The sequence below is a fragment of the Haliotis rubra genome, unplaced genomic scaffold (assembly GCF_003918875.1).
Source record: "Haliotis rubra isolate DU_JTF1 unplaced genomic scaffold, ASM391887v1 Scf879, whole genome shotgun sequence".
NCBI lineage: Eukaryota > Metazoa > Mollusca > Gastropoda > Lepetellida > Haliotidae > Haliotis > Haliotis rubra.
The window spans coordinates 300,732-316,698 of record NW_025767611.1 but is presented as its reverse complement, the minus strand read 5'-3'; the positions used below and the strand labels follow the sequence as shown (position 1 = coordinate 316,698).

General features: G+C 39.7%; 1 protein-coding gene across 1 annotated transcript; it reads left to right on the top strand.

The window, feature by feature from the left end:
• The first annotated feature begins 778 nt into the window (after window positions 1-778).
• LOC124263313 (GTPase IMAP family member 4-like) lies at window positions 779-1,729 on the top strand. Its single transcript, XM_046697897.1, has one exon. The coding sequence runs from the start codon at window positions 779-781 to the stop codon at window positions 1,727-1,729; it is 951 nt and encodes a 316-aa protein (XP_046553853.1).
• Window positions 1,730-15,967: the final 14,238 nt, after the last annotated feature.

The window sequence follows — 15,967 nt, the reverse complement described above, 5'->3', positions numbered from 1 at the left end:
ATTTCATCATCAGCATGGTTGATAGTAATCTGATAAAAACTTATTTTCATAATATAAAAATTAGGTTCATACATACATTTATATTCATACCCGGAATCCACACAGCTGTCATAATGATACAAATGAGTGAATGGCAGGCGATCAGGCGTTGATGCTGCTTTTAAGAAATTCCAGCCATATCGCAGAGACAGAGCTCAGGTCATTGTCCTCCAACATTGTACCATTCTAAAGCATTGAAATCAGCCATCGGCGCCACATTTCACAAAGTCCACTTGGACTACATGGGAAATGTAAAGTATCATAAGCAAACAAAAGACTTCAAGAGCAATGATAGGAAATACCTTCTAATCAAGAACATTGTTTACATACGGTATCATTGCTCCTCATCACTTCATTTTTTGGAATGTACCAGTGTCTAATCTAAACAAAGTATCCTCCCCCCCATCCCCCACCACCATGTGTACCCCACACCCACACCCACACCCACATACACTCACACCTACACCCACCCACGCCTCACATACATATCATTATATTCTACGTTTCTTATTTTCAGATTTTCTTACGGAACTCTACAATGGCAGAAGTTATGTTAAAAATGAACGACGGATAATGTTAATAGGCAAAACAGGATCGGGAAAAAAGTGCAACCGCCAATACCATTCTTGGAAATAATGAATTTGAATCAAAATCAGTCGGTGAATCAGTCACATCAAAGTGTCAGTTTGCCAAAGTCGAGACTGACAAAAGGTCAGTTCTATTGGTCGACACACCAGGGATGTTTGATACAAATGTTCCAAATGATAACACGTCGAAGGAGATCATGAAATGCGTAGCTCTTGCTTCCCCTGGCATCCATGCTGTCATCTTGGTTATCAGGATTGGGAGACATACAAAAGAAGAACAGAAAACAGTTAAACTGTTTAAGGAAAACTTTGGAGACCAGCTGACAAAATACATGATGATCATCTTTACCGGGAAAGACGACCTCGAAAACGATGGGATCTCACAAGAAGCATTTGTGAAAGGTAGTCCACCTTCACTTCAGGCGCTTATCTCTGAATGCGGAGAAAGAGTTCACTATTTAAACAACAGGTCTAGCAAAGAACAGAAGGACGTGTTTAGAAGGGAGCTGGTAGGTGCCATTGACACAATGGTGGAGGAAAATGGTGGAAGGTGTTACGTTACCGAACGATTTCAGAGAGCTGAGGCTATGATGAAGAAGAGAGAAATCGAACTGAAGAAACGGTTTGCAGAGAAAAGTAAACCAGAAAGAGAAAAGATACAGCAACAGTTACAAAGATTGTTCCATAAAGACAACCCGATGCTCGTAAAGATGACAAAGACAATCACAGGAGACGCCAGAGACGCTGCGCAGAAGACTCTAGAAGCGCAAGTGAAGAGATATACGGAACTGGAGCTCAAGTTTGAACAAGTCAAAGCTGACAAGGACAAGCAACTGAGAGACAAAGAGGATGAGTTAAAGAAGCTTAAGGAAGAAAATGAACAACTGCTGGAAGCAGAACAACAGAAGTTGCATGAGGAGAAGCTGAAGGTTGAAGAGGCGAAAAGGTTAAAGAAGGAGATAGACGAGGTAGAAATGAAGGATGAAGAAGAGGCAAGATTCCAAGCAAGGAAGGAAATTGAGCAGGAAAAAAGATTCTTTGATACCTTCCGAGGGGTTTGGAATAAAGTAAAAAGCATGTTCACTAGTCTAGCCAAGAAATAAGGCTCAATTCTTCATGGTCCAGTCATCGTAGCACCTCGTCTACTCAACACTGGCCAGCAATGTGCCGATCTGCTTGAGTTCTTAGAGTTTGAGCTCGCTGGAGAATGTGGTGTCTGCAAATTTTCTTCTCTTTCATATTAATCCTATGCGCTTATAATAACATATATTGGTTTGGTACATGATATATCCCATGTATCTGCAGGCAAAGTCGCAAGTTGAAAGTGTTTTAGAAAGTATGATTTTCATGCAATAGCGGTATTAACTAGTAATCTCAGCCAGTTACGTAATATTATACCTCATTGTACGTATCTGCTTGGGATGAATGTAATTGTTTAACAGTACTTATGAGTAGCGTACCTTCATGTCTGTATTGCGATACCTATATCTCAAATATTGGTTTAGTTCTTAGTTTGCCATTCTTATTTTCAAAACTTTCCAAGAGATTTATCTCTTTTGCGAACTTTCACTGCTAGCTAGCCGTGGTTGTCTGCTCCAAAGTTCGCACTTATGGTTTGAACCGCTCATTGCTACCCAGTGCATTCATTGCCAGGAATTGTTAAACATGACGACGTGCTCTACTGTTGTCTGGTCAGTTTCCCTATTTTTATATTATTAGATAAATTGGATCATCTACTTAATTTCTGCACTGATATGATTGGCAAGGGTATTAAAGTACCCCCGTTCCCCCTGACAGTAATCTGTGAATAACCAATTTTCTTAGAATAAACTTGCCTACTTTCCACTTTTAGAAGTCAAGACTTCCTGAAGGTAAAATACCTCATTAATCTGAAAGTCATGTAGTCCTTTTTTTGCATCCAATTTATATATTTTAGTAAGAGGTCCATACTGCCTATATCTCCCCATCTAGCCTAGTCTAGCGCATTCACTGATTAGAGTTATTCGAAACCATTGCTTCCCTGGATCATCGGCTCTCAATGTGTCTTATTGATTGTCCTGTCAGCATGTTGGTTAAGATGTCTTATGTAATTGGTTTGCGTACGGTTGTCAGTTAATAAGCTGAGCATATTTATTCTTTTTTTTTATTTATCAGTTATCTTTTCCAGTGTCAGTTGGGTTCTAGCTACTTTAGATTTCTCTCATTGTTTGTATCTAGCTGATAATAATAAAACTATCAATGTCATCCACGTTATCTGTCATTTCTGTATTTACTGCTTAAGTAAAAGAAAGCTTCAGATAACGCCGATCCTGTTGATCTTATAGCAGTGAGTCTGTCCACCCGGTCCCGTTAGTCGCCTTTCTCGACACGCATGGGTTGCTAAAGACCAATTCTAACCCGGATCTTTCGGAACAGGTGTTTGGTTATGACACAAATGTTGGCAGAATGCCCGAAATGTCGTCAAGGGTATGACGCTAGCACATCATTTAACAATCAGGGGAAATCTGGGATTCGAACTCAAGATTTTTTGCACACACCTGGGAGACATAATTCATAGCCGTGTCTCAAATGAATACACGTAGTCAAAGCTACGGGAGATTCCATTTTGCATGTAGCAGTTCTGTTCCGTAGCCGGCATGAAGGGACTTTTCAATTCTGATTCTAATTCATGTCTTGAAATGTCACTTTCCGGTGGTGATTCTTAAAGGCGAAGTTCTGAAATTTCGATAATTAAACTGCCATTTGTCACAAAGTGGGCGGGCGAGAAGGATTTTATGTCGTTTTTAAAGGTGTTGCAAAATACTCTTAAAAAGTAGGGGGACCTGAACTTTCAATATGGATAGGAAGTATACATCCGCTCAAAAGTTAAGCACCACCATAATTTTCTGTCATAGTTGAGATGAACATTAGTGTTAAACAATATTTGCCACATTAAGTGCAGTAAAAATGTGAAATCTGTATTTATACGACAGTTAAAGGGTAATACAGATGAAAAATGAAGATATTTCACATTTATTAGCAACATTCCAATGGTGGTATTTTTTGACAAATTCCGTAGCGTAGAAAGTATGCCCCTGTACAATAACCAGTCAACTGTTCAAAAGCACAAAGGTGATGAAACGACTTGCAAACCATCTGTCCTTGTACGCACACATAGGTGTCAGTATCGGGTATAACCTCCTCTCACACGGATACAAGTTTCAACAGGACTACTCATGATGGAAATCAGTCTTCTGATTTGCATCTAAGGAATATTGTTCCACTCCCCTTAGAGTGTCTGTGCAATTTCTGCAAGAGTTTGAACACCAGGGACCCTAGCTCGCACCTTGCGGCCTAAAATGTCCCATATATGTTCAGTGGGATTCAGATCGGGACTTCTTGCAGGCCAAGGAAGAGTGGCGTTACTTTGAAGATAATCCCCTTACTGTATGGATCTGTGGGGCCGGGCATTATCATCCATAAATATTGGACGGTTTACAAGCGGGTGATTGTCAAAATGAAGCACGACTTCTCTTTCAAGGATCTAATTTTGGTACCATTGAGGTTGCCTTGGACTTGGGCAAGATCAAGCTTACAAGCTTAAGAACAGCAGCCCCAGACCATCACAGATCCACCAACGAATGGAATTACTGGCTGGATGTTGTGTTGATGGTAGGTAGTTCCTCGTGGACACCATATCCGGGCTCTCGCATTAACCGCGTTTAGTAAAAACCGTCCTGTGCTTTCGTATCAGTTGATTAATTAGCTTATGGTTAACATTGAGTTGCCTCCCAATTTCCCTATATGACATACCTGTATTATGGATACCAATGACTTGGCACCGTTCACTGTCACTAATTCGTCGTCTAGGCATAGTTAGACAGTAGACAAAAATCGAGTTCAGATTGTAATGACGCTACGAAACGACAAATGACAACTTGGATTTTTTCATGCATAGGGTTACCATGTATCATCAACTGTCACATGGCACATTCATAACGTACCCATGCGTTTTAGCATGTTACCTCTTTATAACATAACCTCGTTTTAAACTGTATTTACAGGATTTACTCAATGTTGTATTTTGGGGTCAACTTTTAATGTTGAAGTTGGTGGTGCTTAACTTTTGAGCGGGTGTTTATAAGCCGAAACAAGTTTTTCAATGAACGCACAACCATTACTCTTGATCACCACCCTTAAATACAACACATGGGATACACTTGCACAACGCAGTAGCCCCATACACGTTCACGGGGTGCCATTATTAATTTTGGTGGTTTTCAAGAAGGTCGATAAATCACCGTGGACCATTAATTTGAACAATCATCTTGCATCTTTTAATCACACAGTTGTTGATGTTTGGTGTTAGGTGGAATCGCACACTACTCATCAGTCAGCTTTCAAGAACGATTACTGTTACAATACGAACAACTTTGGTCAAAGGAAGAGCAACTGGTGAAGCACTCTCAAAACAGTCATTATTATCATATCAACATTGGATGACTCCGATATACGAGGGGCGTTCATTAAAGATTTCCCCTGACCCGCTTGCAGTGGACTTAGTGGAATGAAACTTGGCACAGTTATTAGTCCTTCTCTACATAGCAACCACCAAGAGTTACACACTTCTCCCGTTGTTTTATGCAACTGTTAAGACCTTGCTTAAAAACGTCAGTAGGTTGCGTATCAAACCATGACGTGACTTCCGAAATCAGTGTGTCAATCATCTGAGAAGCGTGTTCCCTTAAAAAATGACTTCACAGATGGAAATATATGGAAGTCAGATGGTGCATGGTGTGTGATAAATCTGTCACAAAAGTTTGCCTGGTTTTCTTGGCACATGTCCAAAAGAGTCTTTGAGCAACTGACTCGTTCCTGCTTCTGACAAAGTGTGAGCAGTCTGAGAATCCATCGTGCAGACACCTTATGCATATGAAAATTATCATGAATGATGTTTTCCACAGACCCTACATTGAACTTGACATCATTTGCTAACTGGCGAACAGTTTTACGGCGGTCTTCCAAAATGACAGTCTCCACTTGACGGACAGTGTCTTCATCAATGGCTGAATGAGGTCGACCAGGAATGGAGCAGTTTCCGATGCCAGTGTTTAACTACGTCATACGATGGGGCATCCACCCCATAAGTATCTTTCATTTCATCAAAGATCTCTTTTGGCGTGCTACCTTTCAAGTACAAAAACATGATCAATGCTCGACCCTCAACTGGCTCCATTGTCACACCTTACTTCAATGTAACGCTTGTCAAAGAAATAGCTTTAATAGTTCAAGGCTGACAATTTCTACATAACCCATACACATATGTGCCATTACTCACATGAAGTTTCAGCCACATGTGACAACCAGAAGTGGGTCAGGGGAAATCTCACAATTTTCTCAATCGAAACGGAAAAGGTTCCCCTACATTTTTAAGAATATATAGATCAGTGTGGTGGAAGGAGGCCCATTCAGAGGCGGCGGGACCATGACCTCGGTTAAGCACGTGATGTAGCTGTAAATGTCCCGTTTTATCACGTGCAGAGAACAGTGAAACTGAGAAGAGGTGTAACCCGTTCAGTGATATGGTCTGGGCAAGTCTTTCACACATGACGATGGTCTACAGACATCAAGCGATGCAGTATTTTGCAATTCTAGATCATTCGTCACCACTCGCCTCTTTCTGTGACTTCCAAGAAGACTCGTCCTCTTCTCGACGAATGTTAAGGGCGGGAATACAACAAACCAATCGGAATGCGCGAAAGGATCTAGCTACTTTGATAAATGTAACATATGTTATATTTGGGATGACACTTTCTTAGTGAAGTACAAACTCTCGTATTTTCTTTTATTTATTTATTGGGTTAAGTCCCATCCGGGATTCGATCCCACACCCTGAGAGTCAGGCACCTTATCGCCAGCACACAAAGTCAGCCGACTAACCCGCTCAGCCACCGCGACTTCCACACGAATGGAAGTCGAACAACTTCCACAAGAATTAAAGTCGGACAACTGGTAGTCTAGACTGCGGACTTTGTGTGCCCCCCTGATAAGTGTAAATTAGCACGGCTCCCACGGCCGAAAGCTATGATTGCACAATGCCATTTAGAGAGTGGCCAAATATATTATATTTGGGATTACACTGTCAAAGTAAAGCACAAATTCTAGTAAAAACTTCTAGATAAAACAACAACAACAAAAATGCATTGTGTAATCATACGTTTATAAATTATAAAATCCAGTGTACTTAATAATAAATCGTTTATGGCATTATACAATTGTTTTAAATATCCTGAAAAAATATATTTCGTCATATTGACAGTACAAAGAACAAAGCTAACATGATTGCGTTGCCTACTGAGAAGCTTTTAATAAGAATATTGGTAAAAATGAATGTACAGACAGTTTATTATCGCGACCAAGCGATACGTGTATATGAACACTCTATGGTTCATACATGTATACGGAACCACAAAAGAAACTTCCCATTTCAAAACAAATGCAAAATTTTGTTCTTAAAAGGTGGTATTTTTATTATGATTGTATCGTTTTGTTAACATGTTTTTCAAACCAAATTGACAGTTATTACCAACATTAGTGTGTTTTCTGATGAAAAAGCATATCGACCAAACGCAACAAAAAAGTCAGACATGATAAAAGGTTCCGTATAACATTCATGAAAATGAAAATGCACGTGCTTGTCGTGACAACCCTGCCAATGAAAGCGAGTCCCAAACTCGCCTGAAATCATTTTTGTTTTGGCACAATCACCATGCCACGACTTACGAGAGATCAGAGGAACCAAGTGTTGGGACGATTGCAAGTTGTCAAGACTGCACGGAGGGTAGCCAATCATTTTAATGTCCATGTTAGGACACTCTACCGTCTGCAGGAGTGGTATCAAGTCACAAACAGCAACCCAGACCGTCCACGCAGTGGGCGACCTTCAATAACATCACAACGTCAAGACCGACGGACTGTGCTCAACCACCTGCAGGATCGCTTCCCTAGAGCGACGGAAACAGCACGCCAGACCATTGGGATTTACAGCGGACCCATCAGTGCGATACAGTGCGTCGACGTTTGTGAGGGAGAAACCTCTGATGTCACGGACCATATCGTAGTCTTGTCCTCACCGCTCATCACCACCAAAACCGACTTAATGGGCAACTCAGCATCGAAATTCGGGTTATCGACAATGGAGAACTGGGCTTTTATCTCATAAAAGCCGACATTGTGTTTCGACAGTCGATGACAGAGTGAGAGTACGGTGAATCCGAGGGGAACGGTTTTCCAATGAGTGTATTGTTGAAAAAGACTCGTGGGGTGGTCCAAGCATCATAGTGTGGGGTGCAATCGGTCTGAAACAGTTAGGTGACACCCTGGTGTTCGAGATGCTTGATTCAGGATGAGGAAATGACGTGGCAGCTGCTGGCTATGTTGACAAAGTCATAAGACCCCACGCTGTACCACATTTTGGACGTTACAGAATTCACATCTTCCAGCAAGACAACGCTCGTGCCCACACAGCCAGAGCAACATTGGACTTCCTAAGACAACATGGCCTCCATACCCCACAATAGCCTGCACTCAGTCCGGATTTCAGTCCAATAGAACACCTTTGGGACGAGATTCAAAGAAAATTGAATTACCAACAACCAAGACCCAAAACTGCGGCTGGACTCGATCAGACATTTTGCAGAGTATTGGCCCAAGTGCCTATGACCTTCACCAACCTGCTAATTCATTCCATGTACAGACGATGCATCGCTTTCATCGATGCCTATGGATGCCACACACAGTACTGATTTTGAGGTTTCTCAATGGTTCTCAATGTTCGTGTGAACTCTAAATGTGATTCCCGAAAATGTCTTAACCATAATTGATTGTTAGTTAGAGTGAATTAACGTGTTTTAAGAAACCGCTATCGGTGCGACATTTCTTTTGTGGTTCAGTATGTTTAAGTTGTACCTAGTGATGTGAACTTCATTAAAGGAAGTAAACATCTATTGATGCAGAGCTTGTAAATATAGTTCAGTTCAGAGATTGTACGTGCGCTTTCAGTCAGATTATAAATCGCTGCGAGTTTCAAAACAATATATTGATGTTTGTCTAATAAATTTTAATCTTTAGCATTCTGTTTACACTTACTCTGACGTCTCCAGGGCCCTTCATAATTTTTTCAGCGTATTCATTAGTAAAACTCCAGCAAAAAAAACGATTCTTAAACCCTATTCAGAAATATACATTTGGAAATATAAGATGAACAGCTGGTTCTGATTACGTTAGAATATGTGTTTAGCAAATATATTCATATATTTTTCTCCTTTCTAGTTGCATCAAAGAAATTTAATTCTTTAAGAAGTAAATAATATACTCTAGCCCAAAAATAAATAAATAATAAAAAATAATAATAATAAACAAACAAACAAAAACCAATGCCAAAGCGCCGACAAAGCAAAAAAGCAAAAAAATCAAATGAATAAATATGAATTAAAAAACAAGATGAAGTAGTTCCAGCGCTGTTATTAATAATTTCAAACCGAGTTGCATGCCGTGTTTGCCACCTAAGAGGTAGCAGGGGCGGATAACTCTAAATCAAAGTGACCGAATCTGGTACAGCCTGTATTTTGCGCTGCGCATTTGTCAACAGAGGTCATCAAAACTGTCGATAGCCACACATACTATCGATGCATTGATAGTTTTTCGTTTCTACCATTGATTGATTGCTATCAGATACTCAACGATTGCAATCCATCGATAGTTTGATGCATCGTAGCCCTATTATCAACTAATGCTACGATACGAAAAAATGAAACGGTCCCTTTAATGTGCAACGGGGCAGCGAGCTCGGAACATCAGCCCTGTGATACCAACATAAGACAAACATGGATTTTTTTTCTTTAATACCAAAGTCTTATATGTTCACATTGAGGAACATCATTAAGCGGATCTTTTTACAACGCCACTTAGTACGAGAAACAAAAGAAGCAGCATTAAAATCACCAGAGCTCCGAGAAACACCACAAAACCAAGCAGATATTTTTCAAGCCTTGATCTCTCAGAGTATTCTCCCTTTGGCTGTATTTCTGGAACTCTTTTCGGCTCAAGTGTTGGATAGAAACTCGATGTAGTGCTGTTGGGTGGGAGATTCAGCTTAAGGATCGAAGCGTCTGGAAGCCGTGCTAGTTTGGATGCGTTTAAGGTGTTGTATTTCAACACCGACGATCCGGTCGAATTCGGGGTTGGCAGCAATCTTGTTCCGTAACGCAGAGTTCGAAGTTCCTCAGTTGTGAAGGTCGATTCCCGAGGTGTGAGGACACTGTCTGTGATTGCCCGAATTTCGTTCACGTAGCCGGTAAATTCTGTGTGTGTTCTCAATGGATCTTTTCTCCATATTCTGGAGTATGTTTGTTCTTCTCTCTTCTCCCACACCGGCAAGCTGGGTCCCGTATCCATGTTGTATGGTCAATTCAGAATCTGGATCCACGGTGATAATCCGTCCAATCCAGCCCCCGCTCTGCTTAATCACCTGAGATTACTTCCTGGATTAACGTTGATGCCATAATCGTATAAACGTCCGAATAGCCTAAATAGGGTTTACAACTCAGAGTTCACTGAATGTTAGTGTGTTAGATGACTTCGTCTGATACTGTTAGCTTTGAATAACTATCAAATTAGTAAGTGAGTGTAGCTTTACGCCATTTTAGCAATATTCCAGCAATATAACGGTGAGGGACACCAGGAATGGACTTCACACATTATACCCATGTGGGGAATCGAAGCCGGTTCTTCGGCGTTCCGAGGCTACGCTTTAACCACCAGGCTACTCCATCGCCCCCATCAAATTAATCAATTCGAACATTTTTAGGAAACGGTTTCTTTGATATGAGAGCCGGATACAAGCATATGATATGTACAGAACGATAAAAGCCAAACTGTCTTTGTATCTTCGAAGCTCCTGCTGAGCGGTGGGATTGCATAGTGGTTAAAGCTTTCGCTCGTCACGCCGAACACGCGATTACAACATTATTTGGTGTGTATGTGTATGTGCGTGTGTGTGTTTTTGTGTTAGTGAGTGTGTTTAAGAATTGTGACTTTCTACCGATGAACTACATCAGATTAGCATCAAGGTATTTTACTTCACTAATTCGATATATCGATTAATCGTATAACAATGTACAAAGCATACAAAAGACATCAAGGTTTGTGAGTATGTGGGCGGTGGGGTAGCCCAGTGGTTAAAGCGTTCACGCTGAAGACCCCGGTTCGATTCCCCACATGGGTACAATGTGTGAAGCCCATTTCTGGTGTCTCCCCGCATTGATATTGCTTGAATGAGTGAGTGAGTGAGCATGGTCTTACGCCGCTTTGAGCAGTATACCATCAATATCACGGCGGGGGATACCAGAAATAGGCTTCACACATTGTACTCATGTGGGGAATCGAACCCGGGTCTTCAGCGTGGCGAGCGGATGCTGAACCATTACGCTATATCCCCATATGATAGTGTGAAAACTCCGAGGCTTGCCTTTTATCAAAGACTTGTGATATATTTGATATCAAAGGACGACAGGGTGAGATTCAGTCTATCATCCAATATTACACTAAATGTGTCGTCCAAGAGAAATTAAAAAGGAAACGTCACCTGTAACATGTTCATTTGAGGACTTGCGTATGAATACATCAAAGTAGACAAGTGTGATGGAAAAGGGAACGAGTGACAATATTACGTCATAAATACAAGCACATATAAAAGTTGTGCTAACACTAATTGCTTTAAATTCTGCAATGCATACGTTTCACCATTTCTTGTTGGCATTTTAAGTAGATTTTTATGTCGTGAATAAAAATAGCTCATTGCGGTGGCCATCTTTGTTCACAGCTAAGGGAGATGAAAGTAGTCCAAAAATATTGACCTCCTCTGGGAAACCAGTATTGGATGATAAACTTATATATCTAAAAAGGCGAAGGATGTTTGTATGTAATGTGGTACAAAAATATTGTACAAAATACAGTGTTATACGAGAATCCAAACAATGGAGAAAAAAACAGTTTTGTTACAGACAAAACCCACAGACGCCAAAACCTATTCCAGAAAACATTATTTTTTGTTTGTTCTACGAAATGGGTACTCGTTATAGATTTGTTAATCGATATGGTGACCCCTCTCAATTAAAACAATGATGGCTGAAGACAAAACATTTGGATGGGTCAGGACCTGTATTAAACACTTGCGCCTTTGAACCTTTTTGGATATTTTGATGTGCTAAGTTTGAAATGTGTTGGTAATCTGGCTACGACATGATACACGTTTCAACGATTTAATAATTTTAAAGAAGTGTTTCCATCTTTGCTGTACTTTCTGTCAGTTTCGCCAAAGTTGTAAGATTCTGAGAATAGTAGCATCTCAAGATTTTCTCCTAAAATAACCTGCCGTCATATAACAGGAATGCTGTTAAATTTGCTTTAAATACAAATCACTGAGTCTAAATGGTTACCTATACACCATTAACATCGCTGCTATTGTTTCATGATTCACATAATTGATTCCCTACCGTACTGAACAGATGTAATGCATCACGTTAATGAATAGTTGATTAGGGAGCATTAAGAGCATGAAGTGTTCATTCCAGATTTAATCTAACGTCATATTCACTGCCAATCACGTCAACTACCGCAGCAAATGCCATATTCCGTCGCTCTTGACTAACGTAGCGAAAGTTTACTTAATGCCACGATTACCGTTGATTAGCTGCATTCACGTCTTCAACTCCTTAAATTGACTTACTCGATGAAAGGTGATTGGCTTTAAACCATTTGGTCAAGAGAGCACAGATACTACATTCTATCCTCAATGATGAAGTCACAATTGGACATCCATTATGGATGGTTATAGTCGGGGGTAATAAGTTTCGTGGCTTACTTGACAATATTCAAATAGCTAGGTAAACGTTAAGGGTCAAAAGTTCTCAGGGTAAATGTCGAAACTATGTAAATAAAGAATTCCTGATCTTTATTCCTTGAAGTTCCAGAAGGGTAAAACAAATACGTTTCTATTAATGCTAAGGAAAAGATGGGTAAATTATAGAGACATTGGCCTCCTTGGTCCAGCCGAATATTACTGCTGGTTGTAATTGGATAAGTTTAACTTCTCGAGAAGCGTTTCTTTCTAACAATAATGGGAAGTGCGGTTGTAAATGGCTAGATTTGATTACAGAGCATTCCTGCACTGCTGAGACCAGGAACAGGCGAATTAAACACACATGGGGGTTAGACCGTCTGGAAACGTGGCCAAAATGACCGCGAAGGTTTCAATGAAATGTTGCCCCATCTGTGTGTGGTTCTGCGGACATTATTTAGGAAACTGGATTGGAATGTGTCACTTCTAGCAGAGAGAATAGAATAGCTGTAGCTTATCCCTGGTTCTAGTCACTCGACTTGTTTATGGAGGACCACGGCTCAACGTCACGATACATGATATATCTATACTGAAAAACAACCAACAAAAAGAACAAAAGAAATAATAACAAAATAACAAAAGAATAACCAAACAAACACGTTAGGGAATGTGAATATTGTTTTCATATGTAGTTCAGACTTTCTTTCTTTAAATGTGTACAGTATATCTACATTTGTGAAGATCCGTTACTTATTTGGCTCAGTATATTCAGGGTATCAGATAACTTACGGGTAATGAGTATCTGGTTTCCTGTATTTCATGGGTGGAGACAATTACATGCTGCTGACGTGGCGACCATATGTTCTGCGTGAATGATTGCACATGTGTCATGAAATGAAATTCAATAAAATATTTTATGTTTTGACGAACAAATATAACCTGGAGACGGATTTCATTGTGATACGTTTTTCATTTTTTATCAGTGAACCATTAACCACTGCCCTTTTATTGTGACTGTGATGGAAACGTAGTCGATAATAATCGATAATGCTCAACAAGTACCGTCAATTTAATGTATATTATGTGTATATTATAGTTCATAATTATAGTACCACAATTTATCCTCTTGTGGATGATTGTGGCAGTAAACCACATCGTCAAACTTTAAAGCATCGACAATAAAAAAAAAAGAAGAAAACAAACAAAACTTGAAAAAGACAAACACACACACACACACAGCCAAAAGAAAAACAAAATAATAAAAACCCAACAAAACTTTATAGCAACATCTTTTAACTGATTATCCCTGAGTAGTCAATAACGTCGTGTAATTCGTGATTCTGTAATCAGATCTATTAAATGGATATAGTTCAACACATTTCAATAAAACTTTAGCTGGCTTCACAACAGGAACATGGAGGACACCTGCAAAAATTAATGTAGCAACAAACCCTTTTCATCTCTGATCTTACAACAACACAGCGAGACCTGCATGGATCTGATTGAAAACCCAATCAGCCTCCCGTGGAGTCAGTTGTTGCTCGTGTTATAAAAGTTGGAATACACAAACATGCGGTGTTCGTTACACATCTGTCTCCGCTTCCCCTTGGGATCAGACACAATGTGTCATTTAATACTTAGACTTGCTTCATATGAATTCGACGGAGGTATAGAATGAGTCGTTCGCTTGGATGGTTATCTATCCGTTTTCTCATTACACGAACACAACACAGGCTAGAAACACTGCAACGCTGAAAATTAAACGTTACCAAACATACGGAATCTAAATTCTGAGTGGTGGCTTTCTTAAACTAATAATTACAAGCATCAAACTGGTACATGTTCCGGGTGGAGATCAACACGTTACCCAGATCCTCATTTACTTGTCTGTGGTGATGGAGGGATGGAGTAATGGAACTGTATCACCCAGTCGGAGGGCCCGTCATCTCACGTCAACGTCAACGCGCCATGTCATGGATTAACGTCACATCCACCCTGTGAATCGTTCATTTACAAAGAATTGCGAATTCAAGGTCCAAGTGAGTGACAGTTACCGTGTTGTATATGTCTATAGTGTTGGTAGAATATTTGAAATCGACATGTCATACTATTTTAGGACATTTGTCATGTACATAATGTAGTTCTGATAGATAGGTATATTCTTTGTTGAAAGCTGCTTCTTTGGAAATTTAGTTCATTACAAGATATGTACTCACTCATTAAGCTTACACGCTGTGATGTAATTGCATCGCTATTAAAAGCACCGTTAAACCCAACTCACCATATTACAATTGTGACTCTGGCACATATATGACGCTGACATCGACATTCGTAAGATATGAACTAACTATATCTGAACTAAGAACTAGCTGCAACATCCTTCTGTTTAAGAAATTGTTTAATATTTTGTTTGATGACCATCTTTTAATCCACCATCACACTTAAATATTTAATTCGACACGGATACACTGCAGTGCGGAAATGAGAAGCGACGAGGCTCTACGTTAGCTCTTTGACGTACATCCTGCTCCCACTGGCGTTCATTTAGGAATTGATCCAATAAGCTATCGTTGTTGACATTTTTTCATCCATACCTATTACTCCTTTGCTCTTTCATTTATAAAGTAAACTCGACGATTATCACATCACAGTTCGCGCTGACATAATTTGATTAATTAGGATACTCATTAATTAAGCGGTCATGCGCTGACAAATTATACTTGCCAGGTTTCCACCTCGACACTAACTTCATGTCATGCAACAATTTACACCAACGCGATTACAGCATTTTTTGGTCTGTATGTGTATGTGTGTGTTTGTGTATGTTTATATGTATGTGTATGTGTAAATACTATGTGTATGTGCATGTTTATGTGTATGTGTGTATGTTTGTGTGTGTGTATGTTTGTGTGTGTGTATGTGTATGTGCATGTTTATGTGTATGTGCATGTTTGTGTGTATGTGTATGTTTATGTGTATGTGCATGTGTGTGCGTGTATGTATATGTTTATGTGCATGTCTGTATGTTTATGTGTGTGTGTGTATGTTTGTGTGTGTGTATGTTATGTGTATGTGAGTGTGTGTATGTTTATGTATATGTGTGTTTGTGTGTGCGTGTGCATGTATAGCAGGGTCAACGTGGCCATAGACTACCAACACTCTGCTGGGGTGTGAGGTTGTTTATTTCAAAGGATGAAAAATTGCTGAATGTTAAACGACACCCTGTAACAATAAACATAATAATATTATATACATCTCACACAATTCATACAAAATACATATAATTCCATACACGGGTTAATACATATGGACAATTATCAATAATACTCAAAGCATGAATACCATTATTTACAACACATATGGAATATGGGCATTATGAAATTACAGCATTACGAATAACGTAATGATGATACATGCATACAATGTAATACACAGAAGATAGATTATAATACACCATTACGCA